This window comes from Caloenas nicobarica, chromosome 1 (genome assembly GCF_036013445.1).
Source record: "Caloenas nicobarica isolate bCalNic1 chromosome 1, bCalNic1.hap1, whole genome shotgun sequence".
Taxonomy (NCBI): Eukaryota; Metazoa; Chordata; class Aves; order Columbiformes; family Columbidae; genus Caloenas; species Caloenas nicobarica.
Window position 1 is genome coordinate 136889958 of NC_088245.1, and position 26587 is coordinate 136916544.

The 26587-nt window shown below is 37.5% G+C and overlaps 1 protein-coding gene across 1 annotated transcript in view; it reads right to left on the bottom strand.

Moving 5' to 3' along the window:
* ROBO2 (roundabout guidance receptor 2) overlaps nucleotides 1-26343 on the bottom strand; it is a 1119753-nt gene extending 1093410 nt beyond the window's left edge. The window contains exons 1-2 of the mRNA XM_065627797.1: nucleotides 26178-26343; nucleotides 11893-12009 (exon numbers count right to left, since the gene is read on the bottom strand). Of these exons, the coding sequence (XP_065483869.1) occupies nucleotides 11893-12009; nucleotides 26178-26343 (283 nt within the window). The remainder of the gene's footprint in view (nucleotides 1-11892; nucleotides 12010-26177) is intronic.
* Nucleotides 26344-26587: the final 244 nt, after the last annotated feature.

Genomic DNA, 26587 nt, shown 5'->3' on the forward strand with positions numbered 1-26587 from the left:
GAACAGACACGTATAAGCTCATGCTGTGTACAGTGGCACTTCAAGCACAGCATCTGCTTTGATTTATATACCAGCGAACTTATTTGTTAAACTCATGTTCCAGCTGATGGACAGCCCAGGGAAACAATCAACACAGATTGAGTTTGCCTGTTACACACATGCATAAATTAATATGGCAAATTACATCTGGAATTGCAGATGCCACTCCTCATATCTTAAGACAGTCTAGAGAAGAACAGTAATTCTGTATCTCCAAAATGTTTGTATGGCACAGCCTGTGCTAGTTGACCCATGGTGAGGCTGGCACAGATGACCTTGAGAGGTCACTTCCAACCTCAACCATTCTGAGAACACCTGAGCCCTTTCTGTGTACAACTATATATCTCACATTTTGCTACTTCAGCTGAGATTTTAAGGAAAAAATGTGAAATATCTTTCACACAATACTCTTGAACCTTCAATTTCAGGTAAACAATGTTAAGCATAAACATTGCAAAACTTGAAGCCTCACAGTTCTCGTAAAGTTCTCTCTCAAAATTCTACTCTAAAACAAAAATCTCTAAACATTTTATACCAAGTCATTTACAAGTGTTACTATTGAAAAATTTTCAATGTGCACTTCAGGAACAGATCTCATACAAGTTGGATTATTCATTAATTTCAAATTTAAAAATAATATACTGTAGCAAAGGAAACCAGCAGGCAGTAAGGGGAAAGCAGTAAGGGAAAAGTGCTTGGTACATACACATACATAAGTATCTGCAGTATTACAACATACATGATAAAAACTCCCTTAGGCTAATTTTCTATAATAAAGAAAATTGATATAATAGGATTTATTATTGGTAATGATCAAGGCCAGAGTTTTTGAAAAAAGACAGATTGCAGATGGAACATAAACATAGCATGTTTTAGACATATATAGTATTTCTTAGCAGCAAAATAAAACTTCAGTTCTTTTTAGCAAGTTTTTCTTTTTAACTTGTATATTTGAAAAAACATATGCCTGATACCATTTGCCTGAACTTTAGCAAAAAAAAAATCTAGTAGATGCTATTTATTCGCTACCTTTAATGCAGATGGAGAAAATGGAAGACATTCACTTTTGTAGTAATAGATTTAAACAAACAAGAAATAACTTGCATTTTCTACTATGTGTTAAGATAAAGGAAACAACATTCTCACCCATGTATTTTTAATGATATGACCCTACAATTAAGAAGCATAGTCACAAAGCACTGCAACATCATTTAACACATTAAGAAAGCTGTGACTGATTTTATCTGATCTGGAAACAAGCTGTCAAAGTTAAATTGTCATGTAATTAATTGTGCATTTGCTGGCAAATTTTAAACTGTGAATGAAAGACTGCAGTGAAATTTCAAGTTGTTGAACACTTTCATCTAATATATTTGAGATAGTCCTTTGAAGACCACTTTCCCTTAAAGTGTTAATGAGAAGCCCCTCACTTTAATAAGATGTTACCTAATAAGTATAACCAAATAATATAATTTTCTTTAAATAAAAAAATCTTAGATGCCACCACTGGCATTGAGTTACAAAAAAGATTCAAGAGCTTCAAGAAATGATTAATCTCCAGTGTGAGCACTAAAAAAGCTTAAGGAGGACTTGACACAAACTTCAGTTAATGGATTTACATGTAAGATACTACATAGGACACACTGCCTTTATGTTACTACATGCCTGCAGTTAAATACTCTTCAGTTCCTTTTATTCAAAACAGAGTTAGAAGAGGTCCTGATGACTTTTTAACCTTGTTTCAATCTTCATCCCAAAGATGTAACTTCCTGGTTCCACTCCCTCCCCCTACCACTTCCATATCTTCACATAATTTAGTAGTCATTGATCATTACACACACATATGTTTTGACAGACAGTTTGCCCCAGATTTTTCCTATGGAATTTGACATTTGCTGTACCAGTTACCAATAGTCAATATAAACCTTGAAATGTTGCTTCTGTTGGCATTTTCAGTCAAGGTTTGCCATTCCAAAACCTTTGCTGGGCTGTATTCCTCCTGAAGGAATGAGGATCTAAACACAAAACATCAAGTAATAGAAGAAAAAAGGAATACTTATTTCTCAAGTGTCACAGAGCTAGTACAGGAGCCGACAGTGTAGAGATGGGCAAATGCTGAACTTGTAGGGAAGCAGCTATTAATGTTGGAAATCACATAAGGCTTGGTATTTTCACTCTAATAAATCTTTCACAGCAGTTGTTTATGTGGAGTTCTTGTTTTTAAAGAGGTTTAAAAGACTTTGTTGAGGGTTGGTGGGGATTTTTTCGTGGGTTTGTTTGGGGTTTTTCTTGTTTGGTTGGTTATTTGGGCTTTGGAGGGTTTTTGGTTTTTTTTTTTTGGTGGTGGTGGTGTTGTGTAGGTTTTGTTTGGTTGGGTTTTTTTAATGTCAGAAAAAGTGAACCCCAAACAGCAGCTGAAAAGTAAAAGAAGTCTTGCTTAAAAACAAATTTATTTCAGCTACCCAACATATTAAACCAGCATATTTGAACTATGAGTTTTTGCCAGAATATCCTTTTAGAGGTTCATTTCAGCTCACCAAGACCTGAGAGTTCATGGGTATGGTAATTTTTCAAAATAAATTATGTACAAAAGGACAAAGAAAAACAACCTAATCCTGAAGTACTTCAATTTAAAACACAACATAAACCCACAAGCTACATTGCAATAAATATACATTCAGACACTTAGTACTTGTACAGGTTCCAGGATTAAGTGTTTTATACTACATGCATTTTATCACTCTTTACTGCCAATTTTTATTATTTTTTATGAAGTGTGCTATCACAGTGACTGCCAAGAACATTTTTGAGATCTCATACATTCTGTTAAAACACCAACATCATATTTTCAAAAATGAAAGATTTACTTTAAATGTGAAACCGTTTGCAAGCGGGGGGAGGGTGTGGTTTTTTGTTTGGCTTTGTGTTTTTAAATTGTATTAAATGGTGGTTTTACTCATCTCCTGTTTTCTAATAAGTAGATTTACCTTTTGTAAAGGAATACAAAAATTGGTTTTGAGTTTGGTGCTAGGATCATAAGATCACTTTTAATTCCTACATGACAGAGGTTGAGTTCTGGCCCACCTAGAGCAGTAGGTGCCACAGCAGCATCAACAGTTATTTGCAACATCAAAGCTTGTTTCCAGGAGTTGAAACCCAAGGTTCTCAATTATGCATCCATTCATTAGAAAGTTTTCATTATTCAAAACTAAAGCTTCCTGGAAATGAACTATCAAGGATTTAAACTGCTGCAGATTGCAAACACTGACCTTTCTACATAAAACAATCCAACTGACTACCTCACACAAACCACGCACCTATCAGAAACATTCTTCCTATATAGCTACTTACAGCCTATAATAACCTCAAACTCTTTCACATTAAAAAAATATTCCTATGTCTTGAATTGTAGTAGACCATTAATTCAAGAGCTTAACAGTGTGATTGTCTCAGTTTCTCCTCTTTTTTTATATAATAAAAATACACTGTCTACTTTTATTATGCAAGTTCTACTAAGAAGGTGAAACCACACCCTGTACCTGCTCACCTATACCTCTCACATATCTCCCATCAATCTTTGGTTTGCTAAGCTAGGAGAACTGAAGACTAACAGAATATTTACACCCTTTGTGTATGGAACACAAACACAATACCTGAAGACTAAAAGGTCTTATCTCCTACATCAGTTCTAATTTCCAATCTATTGCTGCCCAATCTGGAATAATTAATTTCTTGTTCCCCATAGAACCCTTTCAGGGAAGGGGTGTTTTTCACCCCTAGTAACCAGAATAGTAATCCTGTGGCAAACAGCTAGAGAAAATGCAGTCCACAGAAAAGGTCATAAAAGGTCACTTCAGGTCATAAAACACAGTCATGCATATAATCTTGGGCAAGTTTATGCAAATTACTTATCAGGAAAACTTTAAATTTAGCCTTAAATAGTTCACAGTTTTCAGTGGAATTTCCAAGCCTTTTTATTATGTCATACCAAAATATCATGGGGTTTTGTCACTTGAGTAGCAAGAACCCTTTTGTCCTCAGCTACCTAGTTAGCACCTGTTGTTTTGTAAACTATTACCACAGATTTTCTGCTTCCTCATTAGTAGGTAGTCTGCTCAAGTTATGTCCTTTATTTAACACTAAAAGTATTCTTACATGTATTGTTTGACTTATCTCAAATCTCTCCAAAATATGCATGACATGAAATATTTTCTGATTATTGGCCACAGAGCAGAATGTCTGCATGCTTAATATCTTATGCTTTTTGTGGAAGTCAATGAAGATTAATTCTAAAGAAAAATACAATCTTTGTAGATTGCATTAACTTTGCACAGTGTCTTTGCAAGGAGGATTTATGACAAATGGAAATATAATTGACTAAAGCAAAGCATGCTTTATGTTCAAATTTAAATTGCACAGCCCATGTAGTTCAGCTGCACTCAAAAACATTATGTGCAGTCACCTCTTTTTTAAATACTGCAACTAAATTGAAGGCAGCAGCAAACATTTCACTTTTCAATTAAGCAATATCTGTGACAGGAGCACACACAAGGAGAGAATACCTTGAAGAAACACTCTTTATTTCTTCTTCTATCAACACTTTCTGAAAAGGGTGCTGTCTAGACAAATGAAGACAATTAGACCTGTTTTCAAAAATGCAACATATTGGCTAACAGTCTTTTTAAAAAAGGCTACTTGCCAATTTTAAAGTGGCTAAAATTAACCATACCATTAGAAACAAACAAAACAAATTCTCTCTTCAAAATATGCTGTTATCCATTAGCAAAGCTGCATAATTTGCAAGAGATAAAGGTTAAGTACTAAATCATATTCAACTCCTTTAAAAGACTGATACTTTGATAGGATAAAGGTGCATTCTGATAGTGTGCTTTAAAATGTATTTTGAGAATTTTATTATAAGAGACACAGCAGTCACTTTGTACTAATGCTGAAGCTTCTTTCATTAAAACTGTTTCCCCCACCCCTCTAATACAGATTGCTGAACCAGAAATAAGATTTTTCTGCAGTTCAAGAATTTTTTATTTTATACACAGATATATACAAACCACCTTTCCCTTCCACCTATAAAAAGTAACATCAAATGTGTGTAGGCAGAAGTGAGAACAGGAGGTTTAGGTTATAATTTGCAAATGCTGCCTGTTCTTTCCAGTATGGTACATCTTGGTCTCAAGGCAGCTTTGGGCTTGTTGTTCCTATAGAAATCACTCAAGTGTGTCTAAGTGCTTTTATATTATACACCCCCTGATGAGGGTATGAAAGACAAGTCTAGCCCCATCACTTAGTTCCTTCATCACAACTTAAGCTTCTATTAGAACTCCACAGTGAGGAAGCAGTAAGAAAGGAGGAATAACTGCAGTGTAACATTACATGCCTGGAGAGTTTTGGTTGTCCTACCCTCAAATATTTTTATTACACCACCCAAATATATAACAGGTGATAGATGAAAGGATTTAGCAATCTCTGTGCACTGGGTTTAATCTAAATTTGGAGCAAAAGAGTGAGTCCATCAGCATAATTCCAAGTGAGTGCTCACCAGCTCTCTGCAATAGGAAGCTTCACATGAGAGCGCTACAGAGTAGTTTTATTTTGCTGGAATGCACTTCAGTTTCATTTAAAGGATATGAAGTGATTACTTTAAAACAATTTAATACATTCTACAACACATTCTGACAATCTTTGGAGAGACATTAAAAGTATCTGTATTTCACTAGTACCTAGTTACCTAAAAGGAGATACAAATTGTAGGTGAAGAGTTCCTTTAAATCAAAGTTTTACAGTATATTTGAGTATGGGGTGCAAGCTGGGACTACAGAATGACTTAGAAATGGGTATGGGACTTCTTGTAGACAATACCTCTCCAGTTCTCCTATCCCAAATAATTGCTCTCCAGAGAAGAAACATTTGCAGCATAAGTAACATAGAACACAGCATTAGAACTCCCACTTTTTTGTGGGTTTTGTGGGCACTGACTTGCCCCACAAATTTTCCATTTCTTGTGATAGTCCAAATAATACCAGATGAATAACAGGAAACCTACCCTACAACATGTATTCTTCAAAATACAATATATTTCTAAAATACATACTACAGAGGCATAGAAGGCACATTCTAATATGCTTGCAGGTGCGTTTATAATTTCTAAGGAACAATTGCAACTTTCCCCATTTACATTGCCAGCCAAAAGTAGAAGTTTTATATTTCAGAGCACCAGCATACAGATAGACTCAAACTAGGAACAGCAATTCAACCTGACCCGGCCCAGGAAGACTACAAGCCTACTAAGTCATTTTTGCATTTCTTTTCCCAATCTCTGAAGGTGTTTATGTTGTATTTGCTGCTTCTAATGGGAGGAAGTGAGGCTATTAAGAGATCCAAGGGGCACCACAACCAGGCTTATTTTCCTCCCTCTTGCCAAACCACAGTAGGGCCTTGCCTCCTCCCTGGGCTACAAGGGAGGTATCAGCAACCAGCTGCCAGACAACCTGCTGCTACACCAGTCCTACTGATAGCAGAAATTGCTACAAACTTTTATTCTCAGCAAATTCTGAGCAGGATTTCAAAGGACACACATACACTCTTCCAGTTTAAGGAAATATGGAATATCAAAGCTCTACTAGAAACAATTGAGGTGTGACAATACTTCTGAGGAAGATGGGCAATGTTTAAGTGTAAACTTGCCCAGCAGCTGATAGTCTAATTCACTACTCTGATGACTTTCCTTTAAATTGAAAAAAACTTGTTTGATAAGCTGCTTCATAAACATAAATGAAAAACTAACTTCTTTCAGACAATTACTGGGCTAAGATTTTACTAAAATCAGTATCTTTGTAGCTGCTTGAAGTAGCATTATATTGCTGGTTTTGGAGGAAGCATAGTTTCTTATTTTAAAAAGAGCAATTATTCTGTAGATAAACATTTTCACATAACCATGGAAAAAGATCAGGTCAGAAGATGTGATCCGAACATATACAGATCCAACCTCCTGCTCAAAGCTGGGCCAATTTCCAGTTTAGATCAGATTGTCCAGGGCCTCATCCTGTCAAGTCCTGAATATCTCCAAGGTTGGCAATTCCTGAACCTCCCTGAGTAACCTGGGTCAGTGCTTGACCAGAGTGAATAATCCTCTCCTTGGCTCCAATAGTTATTTTCCTTGTTGCACCTCACAACCATTGCTCTTGTGCATTTTTGAGCAAAGCCTCACTCCATCTTCCTGCACATCTGTTTTCCAGCCCCCAGTGATCTCAGTGGCCGACAGCTGCACCCACTACACTTTGCCAACATGTCTTTATACTGAGGGTCCCAAAACTCAATGCAGCATCTCAGATGCAGCCCCACCAGTGCTAAATATATGAGCACAGCAGATAACCTCAGCCTGCCTGCTGTACTCCTGCTAATGCCACAAAGCATGTGGTTCATTCAACCTCCAGGGCATGCTGTTGACTCGTTTGACTCTATCCACCAAGACATCCATGATATTTTCTAGAGACCTGAATTATATGTACAACATAACCTATAAATGCTTTTTAAAGTGTATCTGTGGCTTTGCACATTTTTTAAAAGGCTAGTTTGAAAGATTGACATAAGAGAACTGGTTTTCAGTCAGAGTTAACATTAAAACAAAAGCCTGCAAGACATCTCAGATCAGCCACTCAGAACAGATCAAGTTTCTTCCTCTGAGAGTGCAAAACCATCACACACTAGTAGGTTATGCCACAGGCTTTGGAGGGGTTGGGCAGCCTGTTAGCTAGCTGAGCTCTCTGTGCGAGAGACTGGTCTGGGCAGCATCCCTGCTTCTGGGGCAGTGATGCCACATGGATCCTACTCAATGTCAGAGCTGCTTGACTTCAAACCAGGAGTTATCTTCACAATGGGAATCAGGAGCGAGGTTACATACATGTGCTTGGCAGATTTGGCCATGCTGGAGGCAAGCCGTGGCACCACACTGCGAGTGTACCCCATCAGGATTATCTGAGGTGTGAAACTGGAATCAGTTCTGAGACTCTCACTTTCAACATGGAGATTTGTCTTCTCCAGTGTTTAAAAGGTTTTTTTTAAACCAAAATCATTAGTCATTTATAAATCTAGCGTTATACAAGTGTACACATCTACACATACGTGACTAGAAAGATACCAAAGCTTAAGTCTTTCATCTTGTCACAATATTCCAGCATCCAATCCACAGTCAAAATGACTTACTAAGGTTAGGTTTGTGAAGAAATCCCAGGTATCCCCAATCTGCCCTCCTTCCCACCAATAGCAAGCCACAGTCACCTCAGGACTGAGAAGAGACATTTTTATTCATTGGTTTTGGAGCACATTTGATTTTCCTCAGCAACACGGGGGCAGGGAAATACAGAAACAAGGTAATTTGAATGCTTATGTTCAGCTATAAGGATCAACTTTGTGACTCTGAAGTCCAAACCTTTGACTTTTTCTAAAGGTATAATGATATATAGTCCTGTATATTCCAAGTCAGCTGCAATGCTGGCTGAGCATAACCTGCTTTTATATCATTGGTTAAAGTTGCAAAAAGAAAGAAAGTATCCCTTACAACATCGTTTCAATTAAAAAGTCAAGATAATTTTCTCCAAATAGGCCTGTGTTGGAGGAAAAAGTTCCTGGAAGAAGGGAGAGTCAGAGCTCAGACAAGCAACACCCACTGCTTTCTAGCACACTCAATTTGGGCTCTGAAGCCTCTCGTCTGCAGCACATTGCACAGCCTTTAATGCCTGATCAAAGAAAGCAACCCATCAATGCTATATGCTGACAGCTCTGAAAAAAATAGATTTGAAAGGATCTTGTTCTGCAGGAAGCATGCACCCAAGAACACCAGCATTACTGCTGCATTTTTCTGAGAGCAGACACCTTTTTACCCAGCACCTCCAGAGATTCAAAGAAAATAGCTGTTTAGTCTACACAGTAATAAAATTCTACATATAATGAAATAGTCATTCCTTTTGTAAGTCTCAAAATTATTAGATTCCAGGAGTCCTTATTCATCTTCTGTTGTAAAACTGAATGTCAGTATTAATACTGTTTGAAATTCACAGAACAGTAATTGTCTGCTCGCTCTTCAGTTAACTCAAGACTTCCAGTTACATGATTTCTAAGTTCACCAAGAAAAATAAACAAGTGTGACTGTTTCAAAACATTCTTCAGATTAGTCATGGCTCAATATTAAAGAGATAAAATATATTTCTAAAGCTACTCATGAATATGAAGTATAGACCAGGGTTGTTTTGGAGACAGAGGACTGAACCTGTAGTATTTAGGTAAGTGAGAAAATCAAAATGTGGGCAAAACTGTAAAAGTTAAACATTAATGTGTAAGAGCTCAGAATAAAATGAAGCACAATTTCTTCCTTACTCCAGACTCCACACACTGGGTAGACTGAAGTAACTAATAGTAAGCAAGATGTAAGTAGAGTAAGATGCAGCTCCATGGACCTCAAGAGACAGAGAATGGTTTGAGGTAATGTTTAAAAAGAGACAGATAGAAATAGCTGTTGAAAAACAAAGGGGTTTTAATTTTATTATTCAGATTGGAAACAGAAGAGGAACAAATATCTTCTAACTTCCATAGCAACAGACTCACACTGAAGTTGTGTGACTCAGAAGCTGTTTTCTTTAAATGCTGCCATATGGCTTTTAAACTCTTTTAGTTTGGTGCCCAGACACAGAATAATTATTTCTTCATTTTACTGTCCCAATAGACTCTGAATATTCAAACTTTAGAATTTGTCTCAAATTACTCAAGTTGTCCTTCACATTTCTCAGATTCCTGCAAGTTAAGCCCCAAAGACTTTGCTTTATACTTGAAAAAGTTAATGGAAATCCACAGCAAAATTAGAGACGTATCTGGCAACTTAGAGACTTCATATTTTTCAAATACCTCGTGTCATTATACCAAGAAAATATTTGTTCATTGCTTTTATTTTACTACTTCATTGCCAGAGGATTAAAAATTCACATTTCTTAAATGAAGGTTTAAGGAGTCATTGGCAGTTGCAATAAGTATGTATGCTCAAAAGTTTACACTAAGCTTCCATCATAGCAGAGCACAAAGTTTACCAAGACAAACACAGTTGTCTTTGTTACACTGGTCCTGCTTAAATGTATTTCTTCATATTCACAAGCTTCATAGCAAGCTAGCAAAACTACTTAAAATTAAAGCAAAATAGCATGGTGGAAGTTCACATCCCTTTTCCAGTAGGAGTTATTGCTAATTTTAAGACATTTTACAAAGAGAACGAAATATTTTGTCACGCTACTAATGTTTCATTTTTCTCAGTTATATTTTGGTAATTATCAGAAAACAGAAACCTATAAAACTACACGACCAAAAGATCAGCTCACAGATGAAGACTGCAATCTTCAATACCTCTTGTCAGTCAGAAGCTCAAAGTAGGTTTAGAGCCATGGGAAGCATATTTTGCAGTAAAAGCATCCTCACATTGTGCACTTTGAAAACAAACCCTTTTAAATTACTGTTTCTTTGTTTCTTTCCAATATCCCATTCTTTCCAATACCACTAACCAGTACTTATGAAACAAAACATTACTGTACCTGTTCATTTTAGCACAGTACCACAAAGAGCCTTCAAATATATCTGTTTTTCCAAGTCAAAGACTACAATGTCAAAATGGAAGATTTAAAAAATTTAGAAAAATCAAGTCACCTTTGTGTACAAAGACAGTTTATATCACAGAAAGTCTCCTCTGTATTCCTGGTGATTAGCTGCAAAATGTTTACGACTCTTACTCTACACAAGTGTTCTATGGGCTTCTAGTATCTGCAGAGGCAACATTAGTTCTGCAGAAGTTTCCCACAGCAATGGAGCACATGGTTTACATCCAATTTCTATATCTACAACTGCACCAAGCAAGAGTAAACATCATTATCATTCCAAGAACTCCTACTTCTGCCCCAAATGCACAGTGGAACAGACCTAGTACAGGCTACATTCGCTAAACAGCATCATACTTATAGTCACTGACTAGATAATACAGCACGGATAGCCTGTAGTTGGAAAAAGTATAGGCATTTTCCCTATTTGAGAGAGTAAATTAAGGACATAGAAATCTCAGCTCACCCATAACAAGTATTTCCTAAAGCTGGCCTGACAGACCTCAAAAATGAATGCCCATCCACTTGCCTTTAACTTCAACACTTCAAACTCACCACTCACAGATTTCCCCCCTCTCAATTTGACACAACACATAAGCATCTTTTATACGAAATATTTTTTAAAAATACAATAGCCTGTTATTACCTCTCGTTACCATCCCTTAGATACAGTCTTTGGATCAGAAACATGGAATAACGCTTCATTTTTCAAAATTAAAAACCCAATAGACTAGACTTTTTTGGCTGTCTGCATTCCTGCAGATATTGCTATGTACCACCAGTAAGACAGGAAGACAACATGGAAAATACTTATAGTACTGCAACAAAAGCCTTTCTGAATATGGCATGTTCATTGCAGGTATCACGGCTAAGTAATGCAACATATCCATGTCTATAATGTCTTAAACTACTTCTCCACACCTAGACAGTCAGCAATGGAAAACAATGGGAGATTTGTTTGAAGACACACTCCAGTCACAGAGCTCAAGAAAACAGATTCAAGTATCTGAATAATCCCATAAGGCATCAAGACATCATTTTCCAAACAGCATTTGACTTTTCAACTGAAGTACTTCAGACTTCTATATTCTTATTCCTTGCCAGTGGTTCATACAAGTTCAGCACTTTGGCACACACCCTCATTTCTCCATCCAATACTATGCAATATTGAGCAAACAGAAAATCCTAGTAAAAGATCTTCACTTACCTTGTCCTTGTCCACTGATCTGGTGACTCCACAGCATCAGAATTATTGCCAACATCCAGTGTGTCCATCCAGTTACTCTGCTGCTTCTTTGTCTTCTAGCCATTGCATTATTGGATGCTATACAAACAAATATTATTGAAAGTTTTAGTTATAACTATCCAGAAATGTATCTTTGAGTGGAGGAAAATAAATCAAAATCCCTACAAATTTCATCAGTACCCATCTATTGCTCTATTTTAATAAACATCCACCAGTAAAAATGCTTTTCATTCACAACATCCCTGACTGTGTTTGCTCAAGGCTTACCTCATAGATTACTACAAAACAGAAGTTGCTTTAAAAATAAATGAGTTCACCTTTCATACAAAGGTCCAGAACTTCACAAAAAAAACCAAAACAAAAACACACCAAAACAAACCAAATAAACAACAACAACAAAAAACCACCACAGATTCCAATCCAGCCAGGTTTAGGAATCCTGAAAAAGCAGCACTTCACTGACTGCTTAAAAGTTTTGCTGTATAATAAACAGCAAACTCAGAAACTCTTCCAAGGCAGTGTTTAACTTGAATTTTTTAAAAAGGTTTATGTTTTTGTTTTTTGTTGTTTGTTTGGTTGTGTCTTTTGGGGTTTATTGTTGGGTTTTATTTGTTGGTTGGTTTTGTGGGGTGTGTATGTATGTGAGTGTTTTTTCTTTTAACACTGAGTTGTGCCAGTAGTTGCATTTCATCATGGGTATTCCTGGACTACTTCTGGTGGTCAAAGTTCCCTCTTCACTGACATATGCAACAATTGCCTATTTGTTATGCCCCCCCCTCCCTTTTTTAGCACTCTGACTTGGGTCTGCTTTTTCATAAGATCTGTTTAACCAAATAGACTTGTCAGAACTGTACTAATTACACAGGCCTGGCTGAACCTCATTTGAAAAAAGTTAGGATTAACTTCTAGCCTAAAGCACAGGGAAATATCACAGATTGATATATGAAGAGTTAAGTAATTTAACCAGCACGTAGAAAATCTTGCAACAATTCCTTAAGTAGTTTTTTTAAAAAGATAAAACTGTAAAAAGTTCTTGTGTTTTTCCATTATAAACTGCTATACAGTTATTGTAAACAGTGTAGCAGAAATTAAAAAACCCCACCACTTAAAAACTAGGAAAAATGCTGACAAAAGGAAAGGTTTACATATTGGTTGATTAATGTTAATTTTAAAATTGCTATTCTAGTAAGCTTCATTTTAAAAAGGAGCAGTTTTACAAATCCACAGATGCAGAAGCCATCCATAACAAAATGTTCAATAGAAATTATACTCAACAATCCTCAGTCTTCAATTCTGACCTATAATCTCTGATAAAAAATATCTGTTTATGCACTTAAAAAAACACACACAGTATTATTTATGCAATAAATATCTAAGTAACACTACATAGGCCATCATGTAAAAGAATACAATTCTCCCTACCTACCCCCACATATGGAAGGAAAGAAGGCAAGGGAAACTGCAAGAGTTCTCCTGCTTGCTTGGAGAGATGGGGGGTGGGGAGTTAATTTTTCCTGTTTGCTATGACACTCAACCTTTCACTTTTTCATTTAAACAACTACTGGCCCAGATCACTAAGCACCTTCCTACATACCTTGTGTAACTGTTCAAAATGAAAATTGGCTTTTGTTTCAGAAATAGTTATAGGAACTAGCCCTTCTGCACAGAAAATCTCCTCAGCATTGCAAATACCTTTATTTTCCCATTAGGAGTTTGTTTTAGGCTCCAATAAAACAGATGTTATTTTAGCAAAACAGTGCCCTCCCTCAGCCAGCATTCACCAGTTCCTCCATCCCCTCTCACACAGGCATATGGAGGAAAGAGCAAGGGATGCTACAACACTTGGTTTGTTTTGCCTTGCTTTTTTTTGGGCTATTTAACCCAAAGACAAAAGCAGCAGCAAATGACTAAAAATGGTAGCCCCAAAGCAAAAGTGTAGAACAACAAAAAAATGCCCTAAAAATATGTATATATTTACAACTGCAATGTCAAATCAATAGTTTTGTAATGACAGTCAGGGAAAAGAGATATTCTGTGTCATGAATATTCTTTCCCCAAACTAACAGACACATTTTTGATTCTCAGTGTAAGCAAACAGATGGTATTCAATTAGTTATTTACCTACTTTACTACTATTAATTAAAATCTCCAAGATAAATTTTTGTTTGCACTGTGTCTACAGAAAGCTAGAGTTCTGTAAAAATCTGGCGTTTGTATCTATAGCCTTGCTAGTCAGAATATAAATATCACAACTAAGAAGGCATTAAGATGCCTTATCTGAACCACACAAGAATACATCCAACCCTCAAGAAGATTTTTCTACTTGAACATTCATAACTAGTGAACAGGGAAGACAATAGCCATCTTGCTATTCAAAACTGGAACAGAAGCAGGAAAAACTGAATTTTGATTTTGGATCCAAGAGACATTGTCTTCACACTGAAACCATCATGTGTAGAAGAAATAAAGAGAGGCAGAGGGAGTGCAGGAGATGGGATGAAGCTGCACACTTCACAATGACACAGGAATGCAAATAGAGGGAAGGAACCTATGCCTTATAGATATCATTCCTGTCATCTTTCTTGTCTTCTGTGAAACAATTTATAAATGAAAAGCAGCAAAAATACTGCTATATATGTAACTGAAAGTTCAAATTAGAGCTTTCAGTTGTCAAGGAAGATACACGGAGGCAGAAAAATGACTCAGAACCCAAAACATAAATCTCCTCTGAATCCTGAACTTCATTTTCCACACAATAGGTGCAGTGAAACAGGTTTATCTCAAGCAAACACACTTCTTAATTAAAGAAGAATTGTTTTAAGAGAGGCTACACTGCTGTAAAAAAAGCTTAACTACCAAGTCTATGACAACTTTTATATCAGTATTACTTCAGCCCTTCTAATAAAGGAATAAAATGAAGAAGAACAGAATCAAGTCATAAATACACTGAATTAATAAGAACAGCAGGAACAATAGATCAGTAAAGGTAGAGGAGGAGAGAAAGTCATAAAGTCATCTTTTTTCCCCCCCCACTTTTCCTTTTGATTATCTTATGAAAGGGGTGACAAGAAATTATATTTTAAAAGTTTTAAAACATATGTAATTTTTTGTTGCTACAAGACTTATCACAGAAAAGCCAAGAGATATGTAAATCACATCCTCCAAAGGACTAAAACTTCATTATACACCACTTTTTAATTTTCATTTTCTCCACCAAACCTACAAGAAAAGCAAAAGTATCAGAAGAAAAAAAAAAAAACCACACAAACAACACCACACACCAAAAAAACCCAGCAAAACAACAGAGATATGAAATCTTACTTATAGAGCTTCCCTCTCTCTATTCCATCTTCTAAATCAACCATCCTGCCTTACGTGGTGGAAAGAACAACAACGCAGCCTCCACACTTTTTATGGTCGCTCCAACCAGGGCTCAGCTGAATTAACGAGCACCGCAACGTAACTGAATGCAGCTGTGCTCACACAACATGACCACCAGAAAGTACAGAGAAAAGAACAGTCATCACCTCTATTTACTTTTTTTTTCCTCTAAACTTATCCATATAACAATACTCTACCTGAAAAATAGCTACAAGAACTGTACTTGCCAGCTTCACAGCCAAGAGAAAATACCAAAGGGAGCTTCTTCCCATTTGTTGACAATTAGCTGCAACTAATTTAGAGTGAACCAGGTGCAGTTGGTTGGCAGGAAATCAGCTACTATGGATAAATCTGTCATATAAAGGACTGTAACAAAGTTTGAAGTTTGTTTTAGAGAAGTCTTCTGCTCAAGCAGTGTTGGTATGAAATGCTAGGAGGTTTTATGCTGCATTACCAGAGATTTGTTTCTATCTCAGTGGCATGAACCATTCAAATCCACAGGCTTTACAGAATTTTATTTGATAGTGGCAGTAATTTACATCTATTTTGCTTTCCTTTTGTTATTGCTTGGATGATGTTGTATGTTTTTGTCTGAATTACTGAATATATCAACTGTGTAGATTTAAGTATCTTTTTTAGAAGAATTTATTTATAAATTTACCAAGTTACATTTTTTTAAAAATATTTAGTTTATGCAAGCATAGAGTTGGTAAACGTTTAGTAAATGACATGCAGAAATATGCCAGCTTTCTGGTAAATCATGGGAATGTCACTGTTGCTTCATAAAAGTGCAAGTTACTGTTGCAGACAAAGTAGAATTTAGTCACATAACTCTATATTTAAAGTACAGCTTTCCTCTCCATACAGCACCAATGAAATATGTGCTATAAACAGTGAAAAGGGATAAATGGTTTCTCAGGCCATTGTTGATACAGACAGCCTCCCTGTATTTAGCTTTCTCTCAGGCATTAAAATGATACCCATTTATTTATAAAAAACATTAAAATAATTATTGCATCTTGTTGCTAGCTCAGACCGTGGTCTGCAAATTGAGGGCTTGCATATATGCTTGTTGTTGAAAGCTATCTTTCACTCTAATGGAATGTCTTATGCTTTGGTTTAGAAAGTAATCCCACTCTTTTCTCTCACAAAATCACAGAATGTTTGGAGTTGGAAGGGACCTCTGGAGATGATCTAGTCCAACTCACCTGCTAAAGCAGGTTTGCCCAGAGCAGATCGCACAGGAATGTGTCCAGGTGGGTTTTGAATGTCTCCAGAGAAGGAGACTCCACAACCTCTCTGGGCAGTGTATTCCACTGGTCTGTCACCCTCAAAGTAAAGAAATTTCTCCTCATATGCAGATGGAGTCTTCTATGTTTGAGCCTGTGCCAATTGTCACTCTTCCTATTGTTGGACACCACTATAAAGAATCTGGTCCCATCCTCTTGACACCTACCCTTGGGATATTTATAAGCAGTGATAAGATCGCCCCTCAGCCTTCTCTTCTGCAGGCTGAACAGACCTAACTCTCTGTCTTTCCTCCTAAGAAAGACACTTCAGATCCCTAATCATCTTTGTAGCTCTCCTTCAAGAGTTCTTGTACGTTTGAAATTTGTAACTGTGCCTAATAAAAGGAAGACAGTAACAGCAAATATACACCAAAAAAAAAAATAGCTTACATGGTGCTCAGCATATTGTTGAATGTATCACATTGAACTGCTTTCATAAAATAGATTTCGGATAGAAGGAAGTACAAAAAACAAAAACACCATTAACTATTTTCTCAGTGGTGGTCATTAAAGAGTTGACAGGTCGTGTGTCCCATGAGCGGGATCCCTCAGAAATGGAAATCTGATACAAGAGTTTTGGCAGGTGTGTGAAATGCTTAATTGCATAGCCAGGCACAAATAAAAGGGAGAAAAATACATCCTTTAAAGCATTTTAAATGTTACAATCATTGGGAATCATTGATGCCTAAGGGAAAGCCAACAACAGACTGAAACTTTTGCTAATACAGATCGCCAAGTCTGAACCAGATGTATTTTACTGAATGAGACTCTACATGCCTGAAGCCAGATTCTGATCGATCTTACATGCACAGAAACCCATGGTACCAGCAGACCTGTTTATATGCATGTAACTGAAATCAGAACCTGGTCTGATGCATTTAAAATAATTGAATTTATCACTGATGTCTTACTTTGCCTGTTACAAAGACTGTATTTTTAACCGTATTTCCGTTAGTGCATTACCAAAGACATTATAAATACAAGATCCCTCTTAGGGCCATCTGTAGAACCAGATACTATCTGATGAGGACCTCTCTGCAGTATCAGGATTGTTTACGCAGTGTAGTGAACAGTAATGGTAAGATTTTTCCTGTGTAAACTCAGAAGCAATATAAGAGCAGTGTAACCATATCCATACCACAGCAGAGGTTTTCATTGCTGCTATAGGCAGGCCAGAGCACTCCCACTCCTCATTTATAGCTGGTGGCCAAGGCGTTTGTGCATGGAAGGTGACAAGTCATGAACCTGAGATCTCCACAAGTCCAGGTAGAGGAAAACAGAACAGATAAGTAGATATACCTGTCAAGTTTGGAGCCAGCTGTGGCTCAAATTAGATACCTAAAAGAGTTCACAAGCTACCTACCTGGCAGACACACCTTCTGCACTGCGCTATAGCATAAGAGGGAAAGTCACCTTCCTCCCTTTCTGCAAAAGTGGGTTTGGAACACATGAGACAGCAAGGCATGCAAAACCTTTCTCTACCTTCCTAACATTACCACAGATTTATGAAGAGGAGGAAATACTTGGTTTTGAATGGGCTGGGAAGGCTGGAGCAAACATTCCCACCAATGCCAGGCTCCTAATTTAGGAGGCAAGTCTTCCTATGCCTTCTCCATAGCCGGTGAAGAAAAAAAGGACCTTCTGGGAGGGCACTGGAGAGCACAAAAATTAGACTCCAGCTAGGATTCACTGCAATAGACTCTGTGTTTTACACTGGTAGCCAGTCAGGAGGTCAGAGAGCTTGCCCTCAAGTGAAGTATAAAACAGGCCAAGGTGCATAGTCACACTCATATGGACACTTCCTCCTCTCTGGCTCTCTGCTGGAGCATGTTCCCTCATCTGTTGTTGAAATGCAGCTTCTTATGATATTAGAGCATGTGCCTCTGTATGCCATGATGATTTCTTCACTTCAGCATGCCTGCCAGAAACTTATGTGGTGTAATTACAAACTTTCCAAAACATATTTAGTAAGAGTGATTCAGAACATCAGTTTGCAATTATTGATTATTCAGTAACATAGTAAACCATTAATTCACTAACTTATAATCAGCTTTCAAAATTTAAGTAACTATTGATTCTTTCATACACTCTGATTAAAATTTAAAGTGAAAAATGCAAGAGTTTTAATATTTTTAAAAGATTGTATTTTTTTTAACATCAGATCCATGCTATAAAGAAAACAATGCATGTATAGTGCTAAGAGAAATAAAATTACCTACGGGTACACTGTACCTATGAATTAATGGTACCTGAATGAAGACCAACATATTTTAGTCTAGGTATTTAGCTTTTAGAAAGATAGTCTCTTCCATTCTTTAGTGTATTTAAACTTATCAATTTTGGTTTTATGAAACACTATGGACCTTCATTGTAATTTCATTGAGACTGAAAAGGAGGTTTTTTTCCAAAATGTAAAAATATCCTTTGTAATGAAACGTTTAATTATTGGATTACCGTAGCTTTCCAGATTTTTCTTACAGTTGTTCAGATTATAGTATCTGGTATATTAATTGACTATGTCACTGTAGAGAGCAGAAGATAGTTGTGGAAACTATGACGAGTGGTTAAACATAGTTCTGTTGCCACTCACCACTCAAAAAAATTGTTTTACTTCACAAATTACCAAATAAAATCAATTTGTTTGTCTTCTGATGTCACTGCCTTCAAGGTTCACAGTTTTAATCCTTTCACAAAACAGCAGCAAAATTCAATCTCAAAATCCAAGATTCCTAGGCAAGGCATTTATCCTTAAACCAATGCTTCAGAAAAACAAACAAACAAACAAACAAACAAAACAACAAAAAAAAACACACCACAAAATATCAAAGATCTCATAAAGAGATAAGAAGAAGCCTCTTAAATCAGGCATGTTCTTTCTTGCAAGAAAGTGAAATGCAGCATGGTGAAATGTGAATGTGTGACTTAGTTCCCTTAACCTTTTTCCCAAACCAAAAAAAACCCCATTCAAACATATGTATATAACGTGTTACACAATATCAACAGGCTTTGGATAAGTTTGAAATAACCAACTACACCAAACTTGCAGAAGTCTTGCTTGCAACTGTATTTATTTATAATATCCAATTTGCACATTCAAAACACATCCCTACATAGAGCCTCCTGCAAGTTATGATTAGAAAACATCAAATAAATGTTCTTATCCAGGGAAAATCTGCAGTCTGCAGTGGTCTGTCTCACCAGATTTGTATACCAGGGACAAACAGCTGCTGCTCATGTGCAGATTGGGTTGCACAAATAAGAAGGAGCTGTGGTATCATGGTCATAACAATGAAATACTGAGTCTTTCCAAGGCTCCAGGCACAGGCAATGGGCAGCTCGTAGGTCTTTCAGCAAGACTCTGGCACCTGGCTTTCCAGAGGTGCAGAAAGCAAGTGTCACTTTGCTGCCATTGCATAAGGTAAGCCACCTTCTTACTACACCTTCCACTTTGCGAAACTTATCCCTAGGGCTAAATATAGCAGACCGTTTACAAAAAGAGCAAGTCTTCCGACCAACATCAGCAGTGCTTGACACAGTTTGTATCGCCTGGCACATGAGAGGAGGGCTCCAAAGTCACACAGTCCTCCTTATTCTGCACTGGACTGCATCCAGGCCTGCTCTCCCCCTGCTAAACCAGGCATGCAGCTGTCATTACCTACTACCAGAAAATAGCATCCATAATCGGGTAACACCGGTTACCAGCAGGTACTTTAAATTTTTTAAGTTTACACGTAAGTATATCTAGTTTGTGCGGCTATATGAACATTTCTCATCAATTCCAAGATGCCTCCACCATACAAAATCAGACACAGTTTACTCCAAGCATTATGAGCTTTGCTGAACCCAGACAGTGCATCTCTTTTGTAACAATCTGAAAAGAATAATATTATCGACATTCAGTTGACACTATGATATTTTGGTCTTTAAGTCTTTCTGATTCATGAAAAAGAACAAAACAAGGAGTAAATAAAACTGTGACCAATAAACATAAGTTACCTAATCACAATCATTCATACAAGCTGCTTTTGTGTTAACAGATCAAAATCAATATAATTGACTTTTGTTCCATAGAACAATTTATTTTGGTTTTCTTTGCTATCTCATGCTCTAAGAAGTAAACTTACAATGCATTAAGAAATTTCAGGTAACTGGCTCCATCAACACAGAATGAAGGATGAAGAAAAAGTGAGTAGAAGAGTAATATATTTTTCACAAAGTATTGGATCCCATGAACAAGTTAATGATGTTTGCAAGCAAGAAAATGTGAGGACCAAAAGTTTTCAAATTGCTGAGTGATAATAATGGTGCCATCTATTGTGCATCCATCACACTGAAGTGCTTGACATGTATTCTGGACTGCTTTTGTGCATTTTCTTTATGATGATTAATAGTGGCACTGTACCCTCTGAAATAGCAGCCCATCACGCAGAGAAAGGTGTACTAAATTAAATTCAGATGATAATAACTTTGATCTCAGACACACATGGAGAAAATACTGAAAGGTTAGAACAAAAAAAACTGTGAGAAATACTTATTTCTAAGACAAGGGTCCACAACAAAGAGCAGAGAAAAAGGAGTAGGGACAAAATGCTCTGCTTAAACACAAGTGTGTTTCTGAAGCATGCATTATTCTGTTTTCTCTTCCTCGCTCTACATTTGCATTAGAAAGTGGTGAGGTTTAGGATGTGTTTTCTTTTGTTACCCTTTGAAGGAGAAAGAGGGACACTACACTAGATAAGATAATTAAATTTCTGTAAAAGGAAGGAATAAAAGGTGATGTGTATCACCTACCTGCCTGCCTCTCACATCCTGGACATGCTACTGTGAGCTGTTTTGTCCCTAATACAAATCAGAAGTGCACAGAGGTTGATGTAACTTACATTTGTTTCTCCCTGGCTCCATAAACATTTTGGCTAAAGCATCTCTTCACTTTTTTTTAGTGGAGAGAGGAAGCAAAGTCAGCATAGAGATGCTCCACAGGTGCCTTTTGGTCTCCTGAGCCTGGCAGTGCAGCTTCCAAGCCCCCTGAGATGACCCAAGCAATGGAAAGACGTTTGAATGTGAGTGTGCTCATGCTGCCACATTTTAGCCTGGAGGGTGAAGGCAGTTACTAAGGCTCAGCTAACAAGCTCTAACCATAAATTCAACTCTTCAGAGGTGTAATTTATCAGTGGAAAGCCAGGAATCATCAGAGTGCACCCTTTGCCCTGACTCAACAAGAAAAAATAAGGAAAAAAGAAATCCCTACTCCCATCAGAAGAGCAGGCATAATAACTATCAGCATGAGTGTCATCATGTATATTTAATGACTGGAAACTACTCTGATATATCTGGAGGTGTCATAGACAAACAGGAACGGTAAATTGCCATTAAAACTTGCTCAAGAACCCATGGAGCCCTGTGTGCTTCTGGGAACATGGAAGCAGAACCATGCTACAGCTTCCGCAACATGGAATGCAGCTGCATGAATCAATTACTCAATCTCTCACAGCAGTCAACAGACTTGCAAGTCTTAAAGGAGAGCAGCTAAAGTATCGGAGATGGTCAGCTCAGGTGTATACAAGCAGCAGGGTAAAGTCTGAGTAGGTTTGTCAAAGACTGCCACCCTTCCTAACCACCTACGCATGAATAAATAGGTCCTAGTTGTGCTATTTGGTATGCATAAGATTTCTAAATGTGTCCAAGAGCAATTTTAGTCCCTACAGGCTTTTGCTTTTGGCTTTGTTTTGTTTGTACAGTTACAAATGTACATAATAATATTGTATAGGACTGTTTAGAAAAACTGAATTAGCTACAAGTTTATCTATTGAATACATTCCAGTGAGGCATGACATAGTATAGTTAAGGGATCTGATTATGATTTAATAACTTACTAAATTACAGTGTTGCGTATATATTAGATATTTTTACATTACTACCGGTATCAAGGAATATTGGCATAGTTATTCTCCTAAATCCCCCCCTGCCTAACCTAAAATAATCTTGAGGAACTTGGAAAAAGCAATCTAGTTCAGAATAACTCTGAAGAACGGAAAAGGTCAAAAATTCACCTAGTTTTTTGAGTAGGAGTACCAACAGAGATAGGAGCAGCTGGTGATCTTTTTTCTCTGTTATGTTGAACATGTAAAATACAATTAGCCATAAACCCCAAGGGAATGAGATAGTTAATGTTCCACACATAGCAGTAATCATACCTTCATATAGTGCATAGTTTACCAAAAATGTTCTGAGATTAGACTAGAAGTTTTTAAGATTTATTGGCTTTGCACTTCTATATCCTTTAAAGGATCTCTCCAGAGTTTAGCTGTCTGGGCTTCTATAGCATAAAAAGAATGATAGCTAGTAAATGTTACAATCCTCAAGAAATTCTTTGAATAACTTTCCCATGCATAACAGTGTTCTACCTAGTGATTTGAAAGACCTGATCCACCAGGGCTAGAAACACCTAACTTTGAGAGAAGACACTTGCTGTCTGTGAGAAGAAAAGGTCTTTGTTCTGACCAAGCTTCCTAAGAACATGCCACCTTAAATCCATAGTTTATGAAATATTTTATATCGCTGATTTGAGGCTCTATCTAGTGTATTTCTGTGACAGAAATTTCTTGTTTATCGGGTGAGCAGGGAAGCAAACACTTCTACAACCATTGTTTTGGATTTATTGCTGTGAGGCATTTGTCTTATGTTTAAAAGAAAAACTTTAGTATTCTTGGAGGCCTTGGGTTTTAGAAGCTGTCCGAATGAAGAAAGCAAAGCTACTTTCCATGTCATGTTTTAAAACAGCTAAGAAAAGTAGAAAACATTACATTGAAAATCAACATAGTCTACTGTGAATGTAATATTATGTTTTCCCCATAGCCAAGAGCATGCTACCTTCCAGAGGCCCAGCCAAACTCCATGAAGTTGTGGGGTGTCAAGTAGAGCTGATGAAGAAATTCTGCCGATTGAGAAGCAGGCCAGCACATGCCTGAGCATCAGTACAGTGTAACAAATGCCATACCTCATTTTGACACCTTGACTGAGTTTATTTTGGACAAAGACTAGCATTATTTTTCCCCTTTCACCCAAGTGTAAGCCCTGGTGTCAAGTTAGGATTTTCCATGTTGTCCAGTATGGGTGACTTTTGCCTCATCTCCAATTGTAGCTACATGGCTTGTGCCTCTCTTTCGTAAAGGCTAACACCATGTACTTTTCTCTCACTCATAGTAAACTAGGTATGCATTAGTAGGATAGTAGAGACTAATTAAATATTGTGACTGTGATATTCAGATAAACAGGTATCCAGGCTTCAGGCTTCCCCCCCACCACCACCACCAGGTGCAGATTGCTTTCTCCTTCTCACAAAAATATTTCAGCAGTAGAGGCTTCATAAGTGGTCAATTGATGTTCCTTGTGATTGCTAGCTGACCCTGTAACAGGTTGTCCGACTTCAAAGTTTAAATGCAAAGCCCTTGAGTTGAAGGCATTTCTAAGTTGTTTCAATGAGCTGAACCATGGATAAAGATTTAATCTTATGCCAATTCCCCACATTCATTAAGATCGGTTGTTTCACAGAAAAACCCACATATTCCAAGGGAACCAATGTCAGATAAACCATTTCTCCACTGCTCAGATAACTGACAAAGAAAAATACCAATTCAAAACATTCTTTAAACAGATTACTCAGCTTCCAGTTTTATAAGCATGTCAGGTAATTTCCATGGCTACTTGTGAAAAAAACTGATGACTTCTCACAGTTGAGAAACTTAATTTTAGCACAAAAAAGAAGCAGTCAATGAGGGACAAAGGAAGGTGATAGCACCCACCTAGTACATGAACCTGCACAAAAATTTATTCTGATGTTTGTTTACAACCTGCTTAATTTAGGAAGTTTGGAATAAAGGAATCATCAGTATAAATATTTTCTCTGTGGATTTTGAGAGCTCTACTGATGTCAGCACAGACTTTTTTGTTCATTCTGAAGTCAGAGAAAAACATGCAGGTGAAATTTGCAGCTACTCAGAGAAACAGCACACCGTAAGTAATCCATCAGGGCTTGAGCGACATGTAGTGGCAGTCTTCTTTATACAGGTAAAGGATATTAAGAGAGAAAAAGCACACTTAGACCCAGTTTCTACATATTAACTGAAAAGAAAATTATACGTCTGTTTTTTTGAGTTTTCTTCAATTGTACATGGGCTAATTAGTGTTACCAAGACTGGCAACTGAATGTACATTGTAACTGTTAGTTCTACCAATATTCTTATGAAAATACTGTGTCTATGTTAATCATTCTAATTTCTCTGGCTCACATTATTGATGAAGTCTTGGATGGGCCAGGTGAACACCTGCTACTTGCATCAGACTTGAACTGTGGTAGAGTATACCTATTTCTCACCACCCAGTGTGAGAAACAAGACAAGTGAATTCATCCTTTTAAAAAAACTGTCTCTGTACTTCTGGATTACGATTTGTGTGATGACCAGAAGCAACCACCTATGCACTTGTTATCTGCAGCACTTGCTATCTGCAGCTGTATAAAAATGCCAGAGAAATAGTGAAACGTGTATCAGCTGCAAAGAAGTACCTGAAATGTAATATGTAACATGTAACTCCACAATCAATTTCCATTATTAATTTCCATAACATTAGAAATGAAATAGAGTTGATTTTTGGTAAGTATTTTAATTCATTAAATATATTGTGGGTTCAATATGAAATAAAAGACCCAATATCAACAACTTTAAATAATGACCTATATTTTTGGCTAGCAGGATAGTTATTTCCCCTGACATACAGCTGGTACCCTGGCTATTCTTGACGCAAGTTTTTTAACAATAAAATTAGAGACTGTTTCTGCAATCCTAAAGGCCTATGTAAGGACCCATCTTGAGTATTAATGTTCCTCCTTGACCATGAATTATTTATCTATACACATATGTCTGCAATAAGTATCCTTCCTCTTATCCAAAGTTAGAAAAATTGCAAAGAAAGGCTTCTTGCTATTTTGGCTGCAGAGATCTTAAATTTATAAGGTTGGGTTTTCTTCACTGCAACATGCCTACACTGAACTGCCATCAAGCTCATTTGCACTCATATTACTTCTCCCAAAGATAATTACAACTATTTTTATTGCCTAACTTTTTCTTACTATTAACATCAAAAAAATTGAATGTATTACAGTAGTCCCAGATTAATAAAGAAAGTCTGCAATTTCCAGTTTACATACTATAATACCTTTTATAAGCTAAACTGCTTTGTATATTGTAACCCATAATTTGAAATAAAATACTTTGCCATTTTTATGCATTAAACTGTAGGTAAAAGAGGATAAACGATAAAAACTCCTATACCCTTTATTCACAGCAGCGTTTTAGTCATTCTTCCCTTAGCTTTGGCACTGAGATCTTGAGGGACGCCCTGAACAAGCCTAGCTGCAACCAAAGCCCAGTTTTTCACTCGGTGTTATCCTCATTGCCCCGGGATATATTTTGCCCCTGCGCTCCGCATGTCTCCCTTATCGCCCTCCAACGTCCCCACCCCATCCCCCGCACCTCGCCGGCCGCTGCTCCAGCCCCAGCGAAAACTTCGGGAAGTTACCTGGCGGGAGGCGCCTGCCGAGGGAGCTCCCGTCGCCGGAGGGGCAGTGCGGGGCAGGCAGCACGGCCGCTCCCGGGAAGGCAGCCCGGAAGGAGGCGGCAGCTCCGCCGTGCACCCCGGGGGGTGGGCGGTCGAGAGGGCTGGGCGGGGAAGCTTCCATGCCCATGCCCACCGCCTTGAGGGGAGGGTAAACGGCAGGGCTTCACCTTTTTTTTTTTTCGTCTTTTTTTCTTTCTCTGCCCCAGCCCTCTGGTTCTTACCTGGGTGGCGGGCGTGGGTCACCGGGAGACCTGAAACGCGATTCCAGGAGATGCTTAATCGTTCTGTCAAAGGGAAAAAAAAAAAAAGGCGGGTGGAGAGCGAGAGGAAGGCACCCGTGGCACCCGTTCCTACCGGCTTCTGGCGGTGCA